At 47.8% G+C, this 22,308-nt stretch overlaps 9 protein-coding genes across 9 annotated transcripts; 6 read left to right on the top strand and 3 right to left on the bottom strand.

The window, feature by feature from the left end:
- Nucleotides 1-122: 122 nt before the first annotated feature.
- Asppvi_010706 (TauD/TfdA family dioxygenase) lies at nucleotides 123-1,277 on the top strand (the record flags this gene model as incomplete). The annotated part of the gene is made up of 2 exons (XM_043306545.1): nucleotides 123-781; nucleotides 842-1,277. The coding sequence occupies 2 exons, from the start codon at nucleotides 123-125 to the stop codon at nucleotides 1,275-1,277; spliced, it is 1,095 nt and encodes a 364-aa protein (XP_043162480.1).
- A 1,126-nt stretch (nucleotides 1,278-2,403) lies between these two features.
- Nucleotides 2,404-3,228, top strand: Asppvi_010705 (ankyrin repeat domain-containing protein; the record flags this gene model as incomplete). Its single annotated transcript, XM_043306544.1, has 2 exons — nucleotides 2,404-2,671; nucleotides 2,708-3,228. 2 exons carry the CDS (start codon nucleotides 2,404-2,406, stop codon nucleotides 3,226-3,228), a joined length of 789 nt encoding a protein of 262 aa, XP_043162479.1.
- A 1,433-nt stretch (nucleotides 3,229-4,661) lies between these two features.
- Nucleotides 4,662-5,846, top strand: Asppvi_010704 (ankyrin repeat domain-containing protein; the record flags this gene model as incomplete). The annotated part of the gene is made up of 1 exon (XM_043306543.1): nucleotides 4,662-5,846. One exon carries the CDS (start codon nucleotides 4,662-4,664, stop codon nucleotides 5,844-5,846), a length of 1,185 nt encoding a protein of 394 aa, XP_043162478.1.
- A 1,150-nt stretch (nucleotides 5,847-6,996) lies between these two features.
- Nucleotides 6,997-9,492, top strand: Asppvi_010703 (uncharacterized protein; the record flags this gene model as incomplete). The annotated part of the gene is made up of 2 exons (XM_043306542.1): nucleotides 6,997-7,221; nucleotides 7,390-9,492. 2 exons carry the CDS (start codon nucleotides 6,997-6,999, stop codon nucleotides 9,490-9,492), a joined length of 2,328 nt encoding a protein of 775 aa, XP_043162477.1.
- A 763-nt stretch (nucleotides 9,493-10,255) lies between these two features.
- Asppvi_010702 (glycosyltransferase family 34 protein) lies at nucleotides 10,256-11,366 on the bottom strand (the record flags this gene model as incomplete). The annotated part of the gene is made up of 3 exons (XM_043306541.1): nucleotides 10,256-10,859; nucleotides 10,941-11,190; nucleotides 11,255-11,366. The coding sequence occupies 3 exons, from the start codon at nucleotides 11,364-11,366 to the stop codon at nucleotides 10,256-10,258; spliced, it is 966 nt and encodes a 321-aa protein (XP_043162476.1).
- Nucleotides 11,367-13,000: 1,634 nt separating this feature from the next.
- Nucleotides 13,001-14,052, top strand: Asppvi_010701 (uncharacterized protein; the record flags this gene model as incomplete). The annotated part of the gene is made up of 2 exons (XM_043306540.1): nucleotides 13,001-13,260; nucleotides 13,329-14,052. The coding sequence occupies 2 exons, from the start codon at nucleotides 13,001-13,003 to the stop codon at nucleotides 14,050-14,052; spliced, it is 984 nt and encodes a 327-aa protein (XP_043162475.1).
- Nucleotides 14,053-16,414: 2,362 nt separating this feature from the next.
- Nucleotides 16,415-16,990, top strand: Asppvi_010700 (GFA family protein; the record flags this gene model as incomplete). The annotated part of the gene is made up of 1 exon (XM_043306539.1): nucleotides 16,415-16,990. The coding sequence occupies one exon, from the start codon at nucleotides 16,415-16,417 to the stop codon at nucleotides 16,988-16,990; it is 576 nt and encodes a 191-aa protein (XP_043162474.1).
- Nucleotides 16,991-18,171: 1,181 nt separating this feature from the next.
- Nucleotides 18,172-20,271, bottom strand: Asppvi_010699 (uncharacterized protein; the record flags this gene model as incomplete). Its single annotated transcript, XM_043306538.1, has 1 exon — nucleotides 18,172-20,271. The coding sequence occupies one exon, from the start codon at nucleotides 20,269-20,271 to the stop codon at nucleotides 18,172-18,174; it is 2,100 nt and encodes a 699-aa protein (XP_043162473.1).
- A 564-nt stretch (nucleotides 20,272-20,835) lies between these two features.
- On the bottom strand, nucleotides 20,836-21,396 carry Asppvi_010698 (putative glycolipid-binding domain-containing protein; the record flags this gene model as incomplete). The annotated part of the gene is made up of 1 exon (XM_043306537.1): nucleotides 20,836-21,396. The coding sequence occupies one exon, from the start codon at nucleotides 21,394-21,396 to the stop codon at nucleotides 20,836-20,838; it is 561 nt and encodes a 186-aa protein (XP_043162472.1).
- Between the last annotated feature and the right edge of the window lie 912 nt (nucleotides 21,397-22,308).

Raw genomic sequence — 22,308 nt, 5'->3', positions numbered from 1 at the left:
ATAGAGATCTGTGGCGACCACCGCCGATTGCCACCCTCATCGGCCACATCCGTTCACCACCATATTCACATATAACAAACCATGAAACATCCAAAGTACCAGTCCAAAGGGCAACAAGCAAAATGCCGACCCTCACTCCCCTCTCCCACCCGTCCAAACTCGGCGCCATCCTAACAGACATCTGCCTCGAACCCCTCCACCCAAAACACTTCTCCCTGATCTCCTCCGCCCTCCACAACCACCTCGTCCTCATAATCAAGAACCAGTCGCGCCTCTCCCCAAAAGCCCAATACGAGCTCACGAAGCGCTTCGACCCCGCCGCTACCTCCTACGGCCACGGCAAGACCATCGACGCCAAGCGCTCCATCCTCCACCCAGACCTGAAGACCATCCCGCACCAGCCCCAGGTGCAGATCATCGGGCACGGGCACATAGACTCGTACGAGGGGCTGGAGAACTTTACGCTGAAACATCCGCATCATCGCACGTTTCACCAGACGCATGTGCCGGAGCATGAAGATAAAGATGTGACGCGGTTCTACAGGTGGCATATCGACGCGGCGCTGTACGGGCTGCATCCGCCCAAGGTGACTAGCCTGCTGGCGGTGAGGGTGCCAAATGGGAGGAAGCAGACGCTGCGGTATGATGACGGGTCCGGCGAGGAGATGCAGGTCCCGCTGGGGACGACGGCGTTTGTGAGCGGGGAGCACATGTACGAGCTCTTGTCGCCGCTGGAGAAGGAATTTGTTGTTGGGAGTCGGGTCGAATATGCCCCTCATCCGTAAGCTAGCCCTTTTCAATCCAGAACTCAATGCTGGCTGATGGCTAACTGGAACTGTAGGTATGTCTGGATGTCGCGCGCGCGCTCCCGGCCCACGGGTCTGGGGCTGGTCTCCGAGAACCGCGAATTACCGCTTGAGGAGCTCCCGCCGGTCGAGGAGGATAAGATCCAGATTCTGCCGATGGTGTGGCGGAATCCAGTGACGGGGCGGCCGGCGCTGCAGATCCACCCGTCGGCTGTGAGGAAGATTCATCTGAAGGATGGGACGGTGATTGATGACTTGGAGAAGGTGAGGGAGATTGTGTATGCCCTGCAGCGGCCGGCGATCAGCCCGCAGTATGTCTATGCGCATGACTGGGAGGAGGGTGATCTGGTCTTGTTTCATAATCGGGGGGTGATTCATTCTGTTGTGGGGTCGTTTCGTGATGATGAGGTGCGGTTGTTCCGGCAGTGTAATCTGGCGGCGTCGGAGGGGCCGTTGGAGTATCGGCCTTAGTTCCTTATGATATGTAGGATATTATTTCGGCAAAAGACGAAGCCAAGAAAAAGGTTCAAACTGGGGTAGAGGATATGTCGATGAGTCCGACTTAAAGCCATCAGCTGTTGCCTGATCAAGTATCAAATTGCCTTTAAAGGTCTCAGTACTCAACAGCACAGATAGTCTTTCTCAAAATTACAACCTTACAAAGTTATCAACCAAATCGGGAGACGTAGTCGCTACTCGCTAGTATCAATCGATCAAAAACGACAAGTTGTCAAGTCCACACAAATACGCAAATTCGGAGCTCACTGTGTAACAGAAGTAGGAAATATATCTCGTAGGAAATATATTTCTGGTGTTGTAGCAGATGCGCTGGTCTAACCTCTTAAGAGCGAACCATCGATGCTAACAGTCCAGGCTTATTTTGCGTGGTTCCCGCCATTGGAGCTGGGGCTGCTGGGCTTCCCACTGGGACTGGACAACTAGAGCCAAGATTTATTTAGGCAGCCACCCAGTGTTTAGGTGTGAGGGGGTGTGGTATGTGTATTCATTTTGGCCGTTTTGTACATTCGCCGTAGCCCGTGCTTTTATTAGTTTATGTAATGAGGCATGGAAGGTCCAAGTACAACCCCTGACGCTTCCCCTCCTTGGCTATATATGGACTTGACTGTTCCTCTGCTGCCTATGCCCGTGGCTACTTTAACAATTTCTACGACTTTGAGAAGGAGACTTGGAAACCATAAGCACTATGGCATGGTTAGACCGATTGCCGATTGAATTGCTGCTTCTGATCGCAAAGTCCTTACCCAGCCAGAGTGACATTAATGCTTTAATTCAGACCAACCGAAATCTCTATCACCAATTGTATTTCTTTCTATGTCAATATAATGTCCAGCATTATCAAGGATCAGCCTTATTATGGGCTGCTCAAAAGGGATATATCCATTTGGCAACAAACCTGCTCCATGCTGGCGCAAGCATTGCACACTTTGAAAGCCCGGCAGAAACGCAATTTGTCTCAAAATATGATTACGTGAAAATTGAAAATCCGCTCTTAATTGCCGCCCAGGGTGGGCATATGGCAGTCCTCAAGTCCATGCTTTCTGAAACACGGTCAGGCCAAGCATGCTCACCAGCTCAGATGCGCACTGTTCTCCATTGGGCCATCAAGTCCCGCGACAGTGATCTTATGGATCTTATGATCCATTATAAGGCCCCCTTGGATCCAGCAGGAGATGGGATGAATGCACTCTCTGCCCTGGGAGTTGCTGTTATCTCACAAGACATCTCCATTATTCTGCGTCTGCTTGAGGCAGGAGCACAGCCAGGTCAGGAGGAAGACCCATGTCCCATTGCGAGGGCTATAGAAACTCGTCAACTACAAGTTATTGAACTTCTTATTGAGCGTGGTATTCCACTCAATGATACAGGCCTATGCTTTATAGCACGTCAAAATGACAAGGTCCTACTCCAACGTTTCATTGATTATGGATTGGATCTGAGCTTGGACGGCCACACAGCACTGTTCACTGCCATAATGTATGGCCAGTACGGGATGGTCGAATTTCTCATTGAAAAGGGTGCGGACCCGCACCTAATGTGTGAATTGCGGCTGGACGATGGGCATTGCCTTGAGAGCTCTATAGGGTTTGCTATATATTTTCGGCACCTGCACATCTTGAAGCTCCTGCTAGCGAAGGGTGTCGTCCCAGCGCAGTATGATTTAAGCTTAGCGGCAAAGAAGGAGTTCGAAGAGGCAGTCGCACTTCTATCCAAATTCTCCAACCAGGAATTACCACCAAAGGAGACTTTAGAGAGATATATGTGTTCGCAACGTTATCTTGAACGTGAAAAGGTTGTTAACTTCAAGCTCCGGCGACAATGTTTTTTCGTTGCCTATTCGACTTCACCTGAAGAGCCTGAGAAGCCCCGTCCAGTTCTTGAGACATTCCTTGTACAATACTAGAAGAGTAGTATTATTTCTGCTGGTAAGATAGTGTGTCTAAATCTTCTTTCTTCTAAAGTGCTGAGATGTTTCATCGAGTTACCATACGAATTGTGAACAGCCAAAGTTTTTGCGATAGGAATTAGTACTATATCGCAAGTAGTGGAAAGCTCTTTAGGGGCAATATTTGAACATAGAACGAGATTGAACTGAACTTGGACGTCAGCTCTAACCTGAGCGTTTCACCCGGGTTGTCCCATCAGCATTTCAGTATCCTCTGCCAAGCCTCAATAAATATCTTTTGCCTTCGTTTGGAGACAAGAGCGGGTCGTTCTACTAGGGCAGTATCTAAAAGAGTACATTTTCCTAAATGGGTTCTCGCGCCTTGCGCACCATGACAGCTAAAACAGAGTCTCGTTTGGTCCTGCGTATAGCGGTAACCCAAGGTTGCATTTACAAGTACTGGCAACTCCGTTCTTTGCTTTGTTCTCTTATATTCGCATGTGATGTCGGATCTACGATTGTCCTCGGAGCCAAGACTGCGGCGCTTGGTTCGATGTTGGTTCAATATCCCATAGCGGGCAAGTGCTTGGTCAATCGCGATCTACTCACAATCATTGGGCGGAAAAATGAGAACTGGTCCCTCAGTACTCTGTACCTATTATGTATTGCATCTTGGACTGTTGACCATAAGACCCACCGATAAGAAGCAACGCTGTAACCTTAATCTTGATTGTTCTGGTTCGGGCCGCATCCTCCCGGCCCCAGTCATTGTTGATCAAGTTTTGAGCCTTATCGCATGACAAGCAGCAACAGGATCTCAACCCCACAGATCACGTAGCAGAATTTGGACCCCATGGGACTGGATAAAACATGGTGGTCCCCAACTTGCTCTGTGTAGCACATCAACATATTGCTGCTGACAATGTGCGTCTTGCAAGGGTGCAATAAGAAGTTTGCAATCTTCAAAGTAATATTATGTTTAGCTGGTGACGGTGACTGGCACATAATAATGATGTTAATGGACATAGCTCATCACAATATCTGTTTACCAACTAATTACTCTAGTATTTTAGCTAGAAATATATTAACTAGCTTAAACATCCAATTCCTTGTTCGGAGACTCCACAGCCACAATAGAGTGTTTATACACAGCATCGCAGCTGTTGTTGAGGTTTTTGGCTTATCACTTTTGTTTATAAGAAGACAAAAATTCTTCATGTGATTCAGTTACTCAGGCATTAATTGGAATTCCAAAGAATTTGGTATTCCAGGCACAGTGTCATCTGCCCTCTGTTTTTTATCAAGTAGTAATACCAAAATTGTCCCGCGCTAAAGATCATGACTGTTTTTAATCCCTCACCCCCGCTATGGACTTTTGTCACTCGCTCATATCATCAGTGTTGACGCCGCAGCATGTTCGTCTTGGTAATAGATTTTGAACATTTAGTACTATGACCCAGTTAGACTTATTGCCGCTTGAATTGCTTCGTCATATTGTGAAATGCTTATCCAACCAAAGAGACCTCAACACGTTATTGCGGACCAACCGGAATCTATACCATCTTTTGCATGTCTTCCTATGCCAATATAATATCCAGCATCATCAGAGCTCAGCTCTGCTATGGGCTGCCAGGAATGGAGATGCCAATTTGATCATAAAATTACTCGATGCTGGCGCAAACATCGCAGCATTTGAGACCTCAAATGTCAACCCGCTCCTACTTGCCGCCCAGGAGGGGCATATCGCAACCCTGAAAACCATGCTTTCAGAGACACGGCCAGGTCGGGCATGTTCACCTGCTCAGCTCCGCTCTGTTCTTCACTGGGCCATCCGCTCTCACGACGGTGACGTTACAGAGCTGATGATTGAGAACCAGGCACCCTTAGACCCCGAAGGAGTTGGCCGAGAAGCGCTCTCTGCCTTGGGTGTCGCCGTTGCCTCACACTATGACTCTATTATTCCTCGCCTTCTCAAGGAAGGCGCAAGGCCAGGTCCTGAAGAATGCCCATGTCCCCTTGAGAATGCCATATACACTGATCAACGGCAAGTGGTTGAGCTCTTACTTAAGAGTGGCATCCAACTTGAAAGTGACGAGAGTTTGTGTCACATAGCAGGCCAGAATAATCAACATCTACTCCAGCTTCTTATCAACTATGGATTGGATATAGAATTATTCGGCCATGCAGCATTATTCACCGCAATAATGCACGGCCAATATGAGATGGTCGAACTGCTGATCGAAAAAGGTGCAAACCCCCACCTAACATACGAGCTATTTGCAAGGGATGGGGAAGTCCATCGCTATAGCTCAGTAGGGTTTGCTATATACTTTGGGCACCTGGATATCCTAAAGCTCTTGCTCGCAAAGGGTGTCCACCCAGAGAAGTGCGATCTCCACCTGGCCATGAAGAAGGGGGATAAACAGAAAGTTGCCCTGCTATCGGAATTCTCCTATGAAGGCATCCCTGAGAAGGAAGATATGTCCACCTATGTCAAGTGGCAGTTACGTGAGAGATGCGAGAAAAATCCTGACTTCCATAGGATGGGAACGCGGCCTTTCTTAATAGAACCTGCCAATTCTGAAGAGCTTTCAGGTTGTCTACACTCCTACATAACACTCGCCTCTAACAAGTGAATCTCTTTATTTCTCTTCATCCTTTCCATTCTGTTCAGCATTCGCTTGTCGTGGCAAATATTCACTGTACAAAAAAATGATAAAAGAATTGATTGTGAAGATTAATGCTCTTCCAAGCTATAACCCAGGGGTTGTTTCATTTGTACCCAGTATCTACTACTAAGTACCAGGCTAAGGATACTGCTAGAGAGTCTCGCAGTAAGGGAAAAGGAATATGGCGTGTGCACCAACGTACTGCAAGAGGGAAATGAGCAACAACGTCAAGTAGTTATGGATTCATTGTGGCAGGACGAAGGGTTTTGGCAGTGAAGAATTGATCATAGCGCCAGTGAGCAGGAAGCAGAGTGCGAATGCAAAGCCCTAGATACTTTCACATAAATGGATGTTTTACAGCAACTGCTCTGCCTCGAAGGATGGCGCAGCTGCTCATTTTAGGAGATAAATGGGCCTGATCTGCTCTTTTTACATTTTTATTTTTCTTGTTCTTTTTTTGGGGTGGTAAATTGATATCCTAGCTTTTGGTTACACTGCTATGCGTCAATTCTTCTATTATTGAAGGATAGAAAAAGAAAGGGAATAATAGTATAACATATTGCAGGATCAGTTTAAGGAACTATACTGTATCTTATGATATGTGTCACAGTCCTCGTTGGCCACTGAGAGACATCTATGCAACGATTCCCAGCCTAGGTCATGTAGCTGTACCGATGTGACGCAATCAAGCCAGAGGTCTCCCTGTTTCTGCTCGGCTGGATAATTTTCTCTGGGCATAGTCCACGCAGTCGAGCCTGAAAAGATGTTCTCGGATAGTCAAAGATCTTCGGCTCGTATCTCGATAACAAAGAGAACTTCGGTCCTTGTGGTAGACGTTACTTCTTAAAGCGCTGCGCGATTACCATTTTCCAGAAGGCGGAGGAATTCGATATAACTACCTTTTGAGCCATTTAGGGCGATGGGACGACTCGTCATGGACCCTGGCGGGGCCATTGCAATCAGTGCTGATTTAGTAGCTTGGGGTATATAAGTCAGGAAATATGGCTAGGAAGAGCACACACCAATGAAATCTGCTTCAAGGATACATGCTAATCCCAAATAGTTGTAGTATATGTACTGTGATTATGCATGAACACGACATTAGCAAACATTTCAAATGGGCGAGCTGAAGCGAGTCAGCCGTAGCCAGCTGGCTCAAACTTCTCCTCGCAAGCGCGCTGCCCAGGCGTCTTTACAACGACTGCCGAAATCATGGATTCTGACCTTCATCCAGCAGGATCTCAATACTACAAGCTACAAGGAGCTAGCAGTGATCAGGAAGCAGAAATGTCTGTCTGCTCAAATAGTGATCCTCCAGACCAAGTTGAAACAACTCAACAGGGTGAACATGAAAGTTCGGCTTCATTGCACCACCAGGACCTACCTACGGAAATGCCACATCCCATACCTTCAATTGTTAAAGACTCGGTGTCGAAAGACAAAGGAGCTTCAAAACTCTCTCTACCACTTGAACGCCTTCCATCCTCGGAATCTGACACCGAAAGCATAGGTGGACGGCTTCCATTGGAGCCTCGCGTTTACAGGAAGTATAGTCCCACATCATCTGATGCCAAGCATGCTGTTAACGACCTGCACTAGCAAGGCAGGTATGCGATTCGTGAGTCGTGAAAGACAGATCATCAAGTCGCGATGCAAGCCAAACTCAGCATTTCGGCTGACTTCTCCGATCAGCACCTTCCGACAAAAGAGCGATGGCACGGTCGAAAGACGAAGACTGGTAAGAGGCCATATATTAGACTACATACGACCAGGCGTACCGGCACATATCAAAGCCGAAAATTTCGATTATTTTCCAATTGTGTCATTGGTCCCATTCGATAATCGCGTTCCGCTGGCAATTGATCTCCCTTGGGTCTGGGAGTACGAGAAGGGTCGCATGCAGAGGGAAGAGGTTACCATTGATGACACTCGGGCTCTGGAGAACTTACAGCAACGGATACGCAGCTTGAAAGAGTTTGACACTGAGCTAAGGCAGAACGGTGGGGACTTTTTTATCATGGACGATAGGGCAATGTTGGAAGAAGAGGGCCATCGACAGGATATATATCGAGGACCTAATGATTATACCCATGAGTCTTACCTTTCATATGACAGGCGTCCAGACCCCGACGTCTCGGGCGCTGGAGCCTTTCTAGCACCATGGCAAAGATTGATATTCTGCAAAGGTCTCTCGACCGCGGCCAATCCGGACAGCCCTCTGTTTCAGAACGGTCAATTTGTCGCGCTTCCCTACATTGCCTTGGATGATGTCAATCCACTTCCAAAATATTTGCGTCCTCTAGCCCGCGACCTAACAAGGGATGCTATTACGGAAGCTGTGAAGCTTCATCTGAATTGCTCCAGAAGAGTAGTCGGCCAATTGAATAACCCCTACATGGACGCCTCCAGCTGCTTTCACATCAGCTTTTACGAAATGATCAACTTCTGTGAAAAGGAGTCCTGGAAAATAGGTCACATGTACACAAAACTAGACGCCCTTCCTGGCAGAAAGGCTCCTCTTTTTCGCCGAAGTGCGTTCACCACACTTGTTGTCATCGAGGACCGCTACACTGACGCTGAGCTTTCTCGTCGTCCAACGTATACACCTCGATTCGGAACGATGCTGGTATTGTGCCCGTCCGGTTCCTTCGTGCGCCCACTCAAATATTATGTGGGTCAGGGCGAACATGCTGTCAATTGGGAAGAAGTTCTAAGCTGCAGGAGCATCCAAATCTGTGAGCTGGCGGTCATCCGAGAAGTGTACTCCTTGCTCACACGTCGATGGCTTCAGTTAAAAGAATATCTGGCAGAGCTTCTCCAGGAAGATTTCATGGAGCCGGATATCTATACAAAGCTTATCTTCGATGATGACAGGCTATCGAGATCAAAGATGTACTTCTGGATGCTGGCTTGTCTGCAGGAGTTCAACGTCAGCATCACAGATAATGTCAACCACTGGGAGCTGTACCGACAAGCCCGAGTTGACAATTTTACAAAATCGGACGCCGTGGATCCAAAGCCGATGATATACGAAGTGGATTCATTTTGTGGAGTTCTTAAAGAAATCAAGGTTCAAATGGACGAGCTGGCCGCTGCTGTCCGAGCTCGCCGAGATGGTCTTTTCAATGCAAGTGCGTTGGGCGAGAGTATGAACTCCACTCGCCTGGGGCAAAACGTGAAGCTTCTCACATACGTCAGTATCTTCTATCTCCCACTGGCATTTTGCGCAGCGCTATGGGCAATCCCCAATATTGATCAGAAAGGAACCAAGACCGCCTTCAGCATCACCGCGGTGGTGACGGGGTTGGTCAATTACCTCCTGGTCGCCAATCTGGAGAATGTTGTCTATTCTCTACAAAGCATCTATAACTCCTGGAGGAGAAAGCTGGTGCAGCAAATGAAAGATGATCCCGCCATTCACTGGAAAGTTCATGGCCAGCGTCTGGAAGAGTCATTGCCAGACCGGAGAATGGGTCCCTCAGAGTGGACGCTTTGGTGGTATCAGATCATCAAGCCTTTCCGGAGACATTCGAGGAAGGTAGAGGATTCTGAGGAGCTCGAGGTTTCATCAAGTTTCTCAGAAATCGAGTCCGGTTCAACTGGGGATGTATGAGCTCCTAGATGAAAACCCTCATTCAGTAGAGAGGGTTTGCGTCTCATCCTACAGTGGTCACTAGGCTTCACAAATATTTGCAAAAATAATACCAGCCAAAACTCTCACGTTGGCTAGCTGTGTCGGGGAGCTTGCTCATATCGTTGAGCGAGGTATATCCCTCTTCGTCACCAAGGTATCAAACGCCTTTATATGTCCATCTCCATTTTCGATTGGGAGGACCATTGGTCCTGCACGGCATCACAATATGCTTTCTACTGTCTCGGTCCGCTTTATCCTGTGCATMCAGTTCGCTCGCAGATACATTGGTCACAGACTCACAGTATAAAGACTTGGTCAGCCCAGTAATAATAACAATTTCTCTAGGTAGAGTGCGTACCGGTTTCTGAGCGCTCAGTTCTCCGATATCTGTTGCCTATGGCCCCTCCAACTATGTAGTCTTAGGAAGTGTAGTTCAACCAGCGGGCCCAATGTGACTACTTAAACCAATACCATTTCTTTCTTTGGCTTTTGCCGCACCCAATTTGAACTTCAAATTTAGTGGCAATCTCATTGCCACGAATGAAGTCATGTATATAAGCAGTGTTCACCAGGCAGATATTGGATATCACATTAATTAGACCATGATTAATGAACGACTGTGTCCTTGTAACGAGTGGAAAAAGTTTACATGAGAGGCACGGTATCCAGATAGGCTCAATATATGTACAGAAGTATGCCGTTAACTTGTCTATCAAAAGTATATACAGTATACGCAGTGCTATTAAATACCTTCCGCACCATCTGCATCGATCGGTTCAGGGATAGAGGTTATCCGACCGGACGAACCAAAACGCAAGTCCGCCCAGAACCTTTTCGTCTCCTCTATATACCTCGTCTCCTCCAGTGGCACCTCCCAGTGCCTACTATGCGATGCTGCTATCTCAAGATACGGCGTCAGTGTTCGAGTCAAATTGGCTTTCGGGGTTCCCGGAAAGTGAACGAGAAGATCACCAGGATGAACCTGGAGATGCAGCGGATTATCAGGGTTGATATCTATCCCGTTCGGATGTCTCATGTAGGCATTGAACCAACGAAGGGGGCAGTACACGGTCGATCGAGCAAAGTACTCGTTCTCGGCCAGGACATTGCAGATCGCGGACTGTTCGAACCAGATAAGCCCGACGTTAGGCTTCACGACCGGGTAGGCGATGGCGGCAGAAAGCAATTCCACAGACCAGGGATGAACGCGAAGAAAAAAGACCCCGCTGTGCAGTCCATTCCAATCCCTGCTCACCAACAGGTGAGCGTTTGGCAATTCTGGTGGGGGAAGAAATGTCTCCAACGGCATGTCAGGATTCATCAGTACCGTGTCGCCATCGAACCAACTGTGCAGCGTGTTCCTCGTCAGTGTTCATGTCTGACTGGTTTGGTTTAGTGTTTCTCGTAAAACAGGCCAAGGTACTCACAAGAGCCACTGCAATCGCTGATCTGCCGGCTTTTCCAGTTCCCGCAGCAGGACTGACTGAAGAATGGCGAGTTTGTTCCAAATCCCATTCAATATTGGACTCCGGAGAACCGTAAGAGGGTACCCCAGTCGCCGATTGTGCTCCTTGTGTGTCTCCAAAGTTCTCTCGTATATCGACATGTTCCCATATATCATCGTCACCTTGCCTATCGTCGGGGCAGGCCGAAATGCCTCCGGGGCCGCAATTTTGTCTGTAGTCTGTCAGCACCATGTCAATCGTAGATAATTAATGCTTGCGCATGTTGAGAAACATACAGGAATTAGAAAACAGGCTCAGGAGCCCGAAGACACCGAGAAAGGCCAAAAGCACTTGTCCAACAGCGTTGAACTTGAATCGCTTGCTGCTAATCTCGTACGACTTGGCCATGGTGGGATCAGACCTGCATGATAATCTTTTCGCGCTTGTGACAGGTAATGAGTTCATATCCAAGAGAAGGATGAACGATCAAAATAGACTTGTAGCGGAAAGGTATGGTAGATTTCGGTCGGGCAAATATGCGCTGCTAATCGTACAGTGACCAGATCCAAACATTTGATTCAGGACCCCATGGGATCATACTGTCTGCAGTACTTAAAGCAATCTTCTTCAAGCTCCAGCATTTGAGCAGGGAGTGTTGCGTCCATTTGATTCCTGCATGGGTAGGCGCCGGCTGCGCGCCGAGCCATCAACTGGGCCAATGGTGTTGAGATGCTCAACAAGAAAGCCCATTTCGAAACCATCCCTACTTGGCGCGTCTCAGCTCACTGCCATGTAAAAGTGAACTAAGCCATGGGCCTTGTACATTAGTGAGATTGAGGGATCTTCCTGGTCCCTGCAGCCTGTCGCGTCACTAGACCGAGGAAGGAAGCCCAAGATAGGCCTAATCTTAGGTTTATTCAACGGCCGCCTGGGCTAAACGTACGACTAGACTAGTCGCGCTTATGAGCGAGCATTTTTGGCAAGACTATTTTGGGCTCAGTCGTTGCAAGCAGGGTGGGTTCATCATTCTTTTAATAAACTACGGGTGAACTTCTGTATCACTAGCCACGAACATAATACCGATAGAACCTCTACAAATAACTCACTTGTTTGATTGCAACAATATACACCTATTTTCACTTGACTTAACCACCCAGAGAATGAGAAGCTAAAACCTTCTCCGCTGACCGAGGGTTTTCAAGAACGTTACAGCGCTTATGCAAAGGCTGAGATTGGCTATTTGAAATAAAGGAGCATGTGCCCAAGGACATATGGGTCTACTAACGTGTTCCATGGAAAGGCAATCGCCTTGGGCAATATCTCCCATTTTTTAAATCCGACAGAACCATTATTCCGGGTCTAGGATCAAGTCAGCCATATCATATAGTTATGTACAGTGTACACTGTACACGTTACTTGCCAAGACAAGGTGGTAACATCGCTGAATTGCACATTGAATTAATCGATATAGAGAACGATCAGACACGTTAACAACTCCAGTTTGACAATTCAGCCCTAGCACCTGAGGATGAGTTTTGTGATTGAGGCTCTCCGCAGCTGGTCCTTAAACGTAGATATCTATCAACGGCCCAAGCCAATAGGCGTCTGCAGGGACTTGGAGCCAACCGCCAGAGCTTAATATAGCTCGTTCGTCGATCACCGTAGGAACTTCGGATCTACCGATGATAGGATGAGCTCGATCGCAGGGGCTGGTATCATGAGATGAAACCCGCCTAGCTGTAGATAGTTGACATGCAGCCTCGTTCGCGCCCCTCCGGCGACTAATTCTGTCTAAGTAGGATGGAAGCCAGGATTCTGGTAGTCCAGGGACAGAGTGCAACCTTAAATCATATAGTACCGTTTACGCAGGTTCCCCTTAAGGCGAGCCACGCCCATGACTCCGCCCGTATGATGTCGATTTTCCGTTAAACTGAGAACAAACAAGTCTGGAGGTCTCGAATCTTCTTTTGAAGATGAGGGTGGTCAACATACCAGCCACACAGACGTGGGCATCCACGTCTATCTCTACGACGACCCTCCCCATGCCGACCATATTCCCGCCACCGACAGGTTGTGCAAACTCCTGGACATGGGAGCCTCCCGGCTACAACTGGGTAAAGCCCAGTGGCCTCTTGATACAGAACTGCGAAACCGTGGTCAGCTCTTATTTCCCTTCCGGATTTGCGAACGTGGGAAGGACGGCGGCGACACAAGTCTATAACCCCGGAGCCTGTCCTGTGGGATATACCTCTGCTTTTGTCGCTGTTGGTGACCAGATAACCACTGCAGTATGCTGTTACTCGTGCGTGGTCACCCATTCATCCTCTGAGAAACATGGAGTTTGTTCTGAATGCTGATCTATGGCTCCAGTAATTTCGTGTACACTACCACGGAACCGAGCTATAGTGATGGACCGCCATCAATGTACGCCGGATGTACGAGCTACCTCCCTGAAAAAAGCTCGACATTCGTTTTCGCCCGAGGAGTAAGGGCCGACCTGGACGTACAGATTACCGGCTCCATGATCATGTGGGCACAACCTATCACAGTCGAATTTGTGGCTTCTGATCTGTCCCGGCTTGGAATCAAATATCCAACCGCTACATCCACTTCCAATCCCACAATCACGGCCTCAACAACTGACTCTTCAGCCTCGCCGCAATCCACTACGGCATCATCCACCACCTCGGAGGCGTCGGAGTCTTCCCTAACGATCGTCAACATCAACACCTCGCAGACCTCCCCGGGTGCCCAGGGCTCGGTTCACAACCCTTCTTCAACCCCCTCTGCTGGCTCCTTCTTATCAACGGGCGCAAAAGTCGGAATTGGCGTCGGTGCTGGAGTCGGCGCAATCCTCGTCTCGATCTTTCTCTTCCTATGGGTTTCGCGCCATCGCAAAGCAAAGGCCAACGGGGCTACCATGCATGTTGGCCCTGAGGATCATCCTCCATACTACTACAAGACCGAAGGTCTACGAGGAGGGTTCCCCGCGCCGGCCAGGAGTACGAAGCAAGCGCGTGGGCCACCGATGGAACTAGATAATGGGGGCTATTCTAATCACTCCGGCAAGAATCTGCCGGAACTTCAGGGTTGAGACTCTACTGTTTCTCTTCCTCGTGCCTTTTTCTTTCTCTGGCTTTTGCCGCATCCAATTTGAACAGGAATTTTAGTGGGCAATGTCATTGCCACGAATGAGATCATGTACATAAGTAGTGTTCACCAGGTAGATATTGGATATCACATTAGTTAGACCATAATTTGATTAATGAGGTTCAGATGAAGAGATTTGAGAATCCCATTGACATTTGTCACCACATTGCTGGTCCCTTTGCACCGATAGGCTTCGCCACCCAGACCAATAGACCAAACTATGATTCGGTGTCGGCGAAAGAATAGATGCTTTCAGGATCATTGCCTGCATAATTTCTTGTGCCACACTGACCCTGGATGTGGATTTATAACTTTTGGTAAATTGTGTAGACGCTGAGAGGTGGGAATGATTTCTCATCTGTTATACCCAATTTCAGTCTGATCCTCCTACTGTGCAAGCCTTAGCAGTGTTGGCATCAAGACATTGTAGAGATAGCTCTTCTATCCTCATCTTGCCAACCTCGTATTGATCAATATAATTCCTTATACTGTAGGAGCTAGTGTTGGACTCTGCACAGTGAGCCAGACCTTTCTCTTGCACTGTTGTGATCGAGTGGCATTTTGCTATTTCACTATATCACTTTTCCCTATTCTCATTGACTGAAGATCCTACTGTCTCCTAATATCGAAAGCAATTGATGCATAATGAACAGTGGATGTTGAGATCAACAACGGCTTCTTATAGAATACGATTGAGACAGCATTGAACATTAACGTCCAGGTTAACCAGGCCAGACTATCAGAATCCTTGTTAGTCATACTCTATACACTAGAAGTAATAGGTAATGTACTGTACCTGCCTAACATCATCATGTGAGCAACAGTAAACATCACCACCGGCACAATTTTCACCGAGGGCCCCTGGTAAAACGTTGCCCAAAGAGATAAGACCACCGTTGCCTTGTCCTTGACAGACAACAGTTTGGTGACTAGAACAAACTTTCCTATGGGGGCCACCATGACTCCCACACTCATCAGAATGTCTATTAGGATGGGCCAAAACGACCGCAGCAAAAGTGAAAAGAACCATAGGAGCCTTCATAATGGTGGATAAGTACTATAAGATAGATTATATGCTACAGGAATCCTAAAGAGATTTAACTAATGGTTAAGCATAAGAATTTATAGCCGGGAGGTGCGTAGGAAAGCGCCACTCAGTGGAATTTCTAGAATTTATAGACCGCACTTCTTTAAATTAACAACAGTGTGGGTCGTTGATAGCCTGTCCCCCTGGATGTCCAATCAAGAAGTAGGCTACTAGTGTAGGGATGTATCTTTTCTTAATACTTCATTAATCCACAAGGTTTCATTTCATTTCATTTTGGTTGAAATTACTCCAAAGAACCTACTCTAAACACATTAGGGGGGAGAGTGTGCTTTATTTTGACTGCAAGTATTCGGCACATAGGCATGATGAGAGATGTAGATCTTAGGGGAGGCTCAATTCCTTGCATCTCTGTGTTCCAAGCATGCAAGGCGATGTCGAGCGCCACTATATGATGAAAGTAGAGTGATACATTCTTAACATGCAAGGAATAGGTTTGTTGCTATTTGCCGTGGACCTACAGAATCCCTTGTAGAGGGATATATACACTGTATTTTACCCCTTACTTTATTCAGCTGAGGATCTCTGTGACCTGATAAGTACTACTTTTATATAACAGTCCCCTATTAACTTCAGGAATACATCTCAACCATAGTTGCTACTTATTTCTGAGTCTGACCTTTCTAAATTTCTAGACTCTATGAAAGCAAATCAAGCACTAGTAATATAAAGATTTTCACTGTTCTCTCTGAAGTAATATTTGCTACGTTTATGGTAGTAGGGCCTATGGAGAGTAATACTAAACTTAGCAACCAAGTTGGAAAGTGATAGGTATAGATCTAAGAAATGCTTTACCATGAATTTAGAAGTACAGGTTACAGTGCTGACTGGAGTGAAATATGGATAGCTTGAGAGGTTCCTTAAAGAACATCCGCTGACTATGTTGTTCTAGTGAGCCATCATGGTAGAAGCAACAACGGAGGTTGTGGGGAAAATCAGAGATGTAAGAACAGAGGATCATGCTACTACAGCAGTAACTGATAACTTTTTCTTGCTAGCATGTTCTCTAAAGACATGCTACTGCAGTCTGCCCTATCAACCTGCTGCCGATTACCCGACCAAATACGAGACCCCGCAGCTGCACAGTTGATCCAGAAATATATAAACACTAAATCCCATCTCCTGTAGAGTTCCCATAACCCCATCCAGGAACGTCCTCTCTACAACAAGATACACCTTGACAAGCAACGCAATCTTCCCCATGGAAGGCGGCTGCGCATGCGGCCTCATCCGCTACCGTCTTGAATCCCATCCCTTAATCGTCAACTGTTGCCACTGCACCTCCTGCCAGCGCGAGACCGGCACCGCATTCGCCATGAACGCAGTAATCGAATCTACCCTTGTCACGCTCCTCCCCTCTGCACATCCAACTGTCCCTGCGTCCGCGGAGGGCCCGGCAAAACCAGCCCGCCCTGCCCCGGCAATCCCGCATGAAAACCAGACAGTTGAGCCAGAAATGATCCCCACGCCGTCTGAATCAGGCAGGGGCCAAAAGATCGCGCGCTGCCCTCAGTGCTATGTGGCTGTTTGGTCGAACTATGGTGGCCTGGGACCGTATTGTCGGTATGTGCGGGTAGGGACGCTGGATGAGGCGTGGAGGGTTGCGCCGGATGCGCATATTTATACGGCGAGTAAGAGGGATTTTGTGAGGTTGGACGATAGAGTACCGCAGTTTAGGGGGTATTATCGCCGTGAGGAGGTGTGGAGCGAAGAGAGCCTCGAGAGGTGGGCGGCGATTTGGCCGGAGATCGTGAAGTATAAGGAGGGGTTGGCTTGATATTGTATGTACGCAGGCATTGACTTATTCTATACTCAAGTACCTTGTAGTATTGCGGAAGAAATGGATAGGCACGGCTAAGTTAAACTATAGTCTGTACAACATAGAGATATAATATAATACAACGCGGCCAATACTAGAGCATGTCTCTGAAAGATGCTGGGATAATGCTTCATGTACTGATGGCTGTTAATACTGATATGGACGCCTTCCACACTCTACATTCATTTAAAGCACGAAAATTGATCGGCCGCTCAGTTAGTTTGCCCGAGGCAGTCCAGTAGCTTCACATTTATAGTTTAACTGCTGCATGAGGGCCTTGTTTTCCCTTACCATACCATCGGTCAGCCAGGTCTACCAGCTACCTTCTGGCTGCAGAACCCCTGTCTCATTGCTTTTCCTTGGTGCTACTTGGGGGGAAGGGATGGAACACACTGAAATGCTGTAATTTCTTTACATTATTATCTACCCCATATATACTTATCATGCTCATGCCCCAAACGCACAGCACAGCACATATTTAGGTACCTTAGCATTCACTCCTCCAAAGGCAATATCAGCCTGTCACCATAAGGTCCGCATTGCTGTCCTGAATGATATTGACGTTTTGATTAATCAAGCTCATTATATCATTTCCAGGATATCTTCACAATAGGTTGAGCCTCAGAGTATAGTCCTGAGGATTGCATAATCCCAGGATTGTTTATTCCCAGGTCTGTCATCTTAGGAATTAGCCAAACCTGGGAATGCAATACCTGGGTTTAGATTCCATGATAAGGAGATTTCTGGTTTAGGTCCTTCTGGAGTCTACTCTGTCCTGGGAATCAGTATCCTGGGAATCGGTAGCCTGGATCAACAATGTACTAGGATACACGAAATGTATTTGTTTATAAGAGCGTTACTGTACTTTTGTCGAGACTTTATTTCAACTAAAAAGACGCTATGTCTTCCACATCTGTGATCTTTCTGTGCTGTTCTCTGTCGATCATTCCTCTGGGAGAAAAGTGAGACCATGGGAAAAAAAATCCACAACCATCTGGGCTCTTAGTCAGGTGTGGGGATTATGTCTAGATTATAGGCTCCTTCGTCTTTAGTAGCTCAAAAATTTGGAAGTGGAGCCCTAATGCCAGTGGGACCAGTTAGTTACCAAGGAATATATCCAAACCTTTATCTGGTAAATCTTATCCATCACGACCTTCTAGTTCCAGAATGACACGTCCATCCCTTCTGTACCGAACAAAGCTCTGACCTGCTAGGCGGGACTCCTGGTATTGTCCCCACCGTTCGATCTCCGAATCTTTCATATCAACAGCTTGTTCAAGAATTGGACGCGTATCTTTAGTGACAACCTGGGAGACAACCTGCCAATACTCTCCCAGGAATGAGCTTTGCGTGTACTTCAAAAATACGACGGCAGTGATAAGAACGACGATAAAATGAGTCGCAATTATCACCACAGCAATAATGAATCCTGTCCAGCGCGTGGGTGTTAATGCCGCGGTGGTAGACGCAATGACTGCTCGTGCTGTAGTGTCAAGTCTGGGCAGAAGCTCGTAGTACACCATCTGGGAGCTCCGTGTGATTAACGTCTGGATGGCTAGCGCTGGACTCCCCGTAGCAATCAATGTGTCTTGAAACAGGTCCACATGAGCTAGATGAGCGTTATCGATGTAGAATGTGTTTTCCTTAGAGAGTAAGACTCCAGGGTTGGGCCGGGTAGAATTTTCGGGGAGATAACTTGCGAGAGGGATGGGCAAGGAAGTCAGAAAGGGCCAGACGGAAAATGTCGAGTTGATCCCCTTTTGCGGCACCCCGTCGTTGTATTCCTCCCACTGCGATCTTGGCGAGAGCGACAGTACGCCACGACGGTTTAGACTGTCGGGTGTTAATGAGGCTCTAAGCTGCTGTCGGCTTCCTGAGGTATTGAAGCCGTCGCTGCTCCATAAAAGCCGGGGCTCTAGACCGTCCCAGGAACTTTCCATGTCGACTACAAACGTCCTGGAGAACGTGTTCGTGATGCATGCGGTCATGCGTAGACTCTCGGTATTTGTGGATCCATTGCTGACTACAGCCCATGGCCCGTCACCGCGGATGGTACCAACCTCGTATTTCTTTTGGCTTCTGATGATCCATTCATTTGCGTCTTCGGAAAGAACATCTAGGATGTAGAACAGCCAGGACACAGTTTGGGGCACGAGTTGGTCCGCCGAGTTGATAATGCCCAGGCGAGTGGGACTACATAGACTAGATACCCCTTTGGTGGCGTTGCCGTGAGACAGGCCCGGTGGCACCACGCAGTTGAAGTCATAATAATGCGATGTGTTCGTTTCGTTAAGTGTTGGATAGACACTTCCATTTAGGCTCATTTGGCCGGCCAACCGCAGCACGGAATCTCCGTCCAGTGTGAGGTTGAATAGCGATGGCCGCATACAGATCACCCGATTGTCTGTCACTGGTGCCGGGCCATGATATCTGCGTAGATTTGTTCGTTGCGTCTCTGTTTCAAAAGGAAGAAAGGCTCGATAAGTGTGCCCAGTATCTTGAAACCCTGGACCTTCTGAGAAAGACTGCGATGCCTCAGCAAAGGTGTAACTAGCTGCTGGGGACGTCGACCACCAAGGCGAGGTAATCTCTCCATTATATCGGAAGAGTAGGATATCGGTGGAATTGTTTGAGTTGATAAAGACGCCATCAGCCAGGTCAGAAATAAGAAGCGTAGAAAGGAATTGCGACGCTATAGTGACTATGATTTCAAGAAATGCAAGTATGCAGACACAGAATGAGAGGATGCTCCTTCTTGGTAGTAGTCTGGGCGGAAAGAGAAAAACGTGGGGAGAAGTACTGGCGGCCCGAATAATGGAGAAGAAGGGTGCGTGGAGCAGTGGAGTGCCGATCGCTTCAAGAATAACACTAGCAATCATTGCCGTAGCTTGACTCGCTTGGAGAGCGATAATTATCCTGATAAGCGCCGTACATATTGTGATGAGCTTGGATATCCAGCGTGCGTTGATGATCTGAATCCACGGCGCCTGCGGCTGACCCCCAGATACCGCTGCTGTCGACTCCTTCCATATTAGGGCTAAGAGAGCCACTGAAGGTAGAAGGAGCGCAGAACCAAGATATAAAGTCAAAATTCCAATGGTTCCGATGCGCCCCCAAAGGGTTCTTTTTCTCAATTTGTGCTGCCCATAATGAGGCGCGTCAGGGTCGTTTTCCATAGCCGCATTCTGGGCAGAGAGGGGGACATATTCGGTCACCCTGTTGCCTGCGTAGCCCGTCATGACTTCGGTGGGCTGAGCCTTTTAAGCTCCGGCAACGCTTACAAAAATATGTATTGAATATGACGTCCCGAGCTGTTGCTCCAGGGAAGGTCAGGAAGGGTCAGAAATCTATTGAATGATGTGTAAGTGATAGAATTAAGCTGAGATGTGCTGGTCCAACACAGGATTCCTGTCATATGATCGCATCCAATTTCCAGCGGTGGCTTGCAGCTCACACGTGTCTAAGCTGACCCATCATATTTTTAAGTGCTTTTTGATCCTATCAGAACTCTTTCAATTCCTTTGGGTATATATACGCCCTAAGTTGCCTTTAGCCGTTGAGTTCTCACGACTACGAGCTTCGAACAGCTTGTTCGCGAAGATTTGGTTCAAGGAAAAGCAGAAGAGCTGAGCGTTTGCATGACTCGCCAATATCTCACTGCTCTAAGCTCCAGACCGGCATCGCTCTCTCATCCCACAGAATCAGAATACATCACCATGTCCCTTGCGGCTCAGGAAGCGATCTGGCTGATACTTCTGTCGTCTGAGCTCTCCATGCTAGAAGGAGTTGACTTCGGCTGTTCCTTACAACAAGCGCCTAAAAAGTCCAGGGTAATCGACAATAAAACCATCCTCGTCTGTGGTAAGCTCCGCCATAAATCCTGAAGTCAAGCCCTCGTAGCGATACAATTTGTTCGGCTGGAGACATGTATACCGTTGCTCCACCGCGACCGGCTTAAGAGCTGGAACCGGTATATACACAATACGGAGGACTTGCACTGCGCCTTGTTTCAGTTGTAAGCGACGGATCGGGAGTGTATTGGTAAATGGTGTTGCGGAAATATCAATATCAATGCATCCATCAAGACCAGTCATGTGGGTTCCACTAGCATCGAACCACTTTCCTTTGCCGTCAGCACTCAGAACCTGTTTCTGATCGGCTGCCGTGTCCTTTATCTCAAGCTCCCTCACGGCCCAGTTGGCGTCGAGAACTATTCGATAGAATATCCCGTATTTTGCGCCATTTTGAGTCCCGACCACCACGCTCTGGGCGACCAAGCCGCTGGTTGTCGTCCTGATGTGAAGATGTTCGATTCCGTTTCGGTCCATGGGCTCCCATCGTGCTGCCTTGTCCAGGTCAGCCATTATGAAAGTGAAACTCGGCCTGGAGCTCCGTTGGTATTGCGTGCACCTGATAAGTAAGGGGATGGAGCATGGGTGAAAGTGCTCAGTCCGGTAGCGCTTTTCTCTGACACTTGAGGTTGGTAACCATGTGACGCGATATATGCTTGTCAATTGGATGGTACCCGGGACATCTCATGATGACTAAGCGAGGGAGCTAAGGCACAGGGGACGGCGTCATGTTCCAACACTGACACTCAACTTCCTAGGTAGCCCTCTGAGAGTTGTATTAGGAAGAATATTGTAGATAATACGAGGTAAGTCCATTCTTGCCCCAATAATTCTAATAAGCAGAAAACCATCTATCTCTCTGCCGGGCTCAATGCCACCGGAGGTGATAGACCTTGCGGAAGCGGGGTGCGGGGGAGACAGCGACGGGGACGTGACGAACATCATCGTGGAAACCCCTGGAGCGGCTATTGCAACGAGCTGTTAAGCCGGTGCATTATAGCCAGGAACAGGAAAAAGAAGCCACGGAGAGAGCAATCTGGACCTGCCAAATGTGGTGCACAGCCTGTGCGAAGCAAATCAAGTTGTCCAGCACCAAGTCTTAAACATATACGAAGCAAACAAGGCTCTACAGCACCAGGTCTCCAGGCTAGCCAATGATGAGCTTGGAAAGGAAGAAGTAGAATCCTGCAGACGCGAAGCGGGATACCAGAATGCGGTCTTAGGGCTACGGCCCAAGCTGAGGGGTATCAAGCAACTCATATCTCATGAACTGCTGGCGGCGAAGACTACGTGCAGATGGAAGAAAATGGATAGGCATGGATAAGTTAAACTATACTCTGTACAACCTAGAGGATATAATAAACAGTAAGCTAATACTAGCAGAAGTCTGCGGGAGACAGTGCTTTGTTAATCTACCATATCTGA

This window comes from Aspergillus pseudoviridinutans (genome assembly GCF_018340605.1).
Source record: "Aspergillus pseudoviridinutans IFM 55266 DNA, scaffold_8, whole genome shotgun sequence".
Lineage (NCBI taxonomy): Eukaryota > Fungi > Ascomycota > Eurotiomycetes > Eurotiales > Aspergillaceae > Aspergillus > Aspergillus pseudoviridinutans.
Note: the sequence above shows the minus strand (reverse complement) of the source record. Positions and strands in the feature narration are given on the sequence as shown.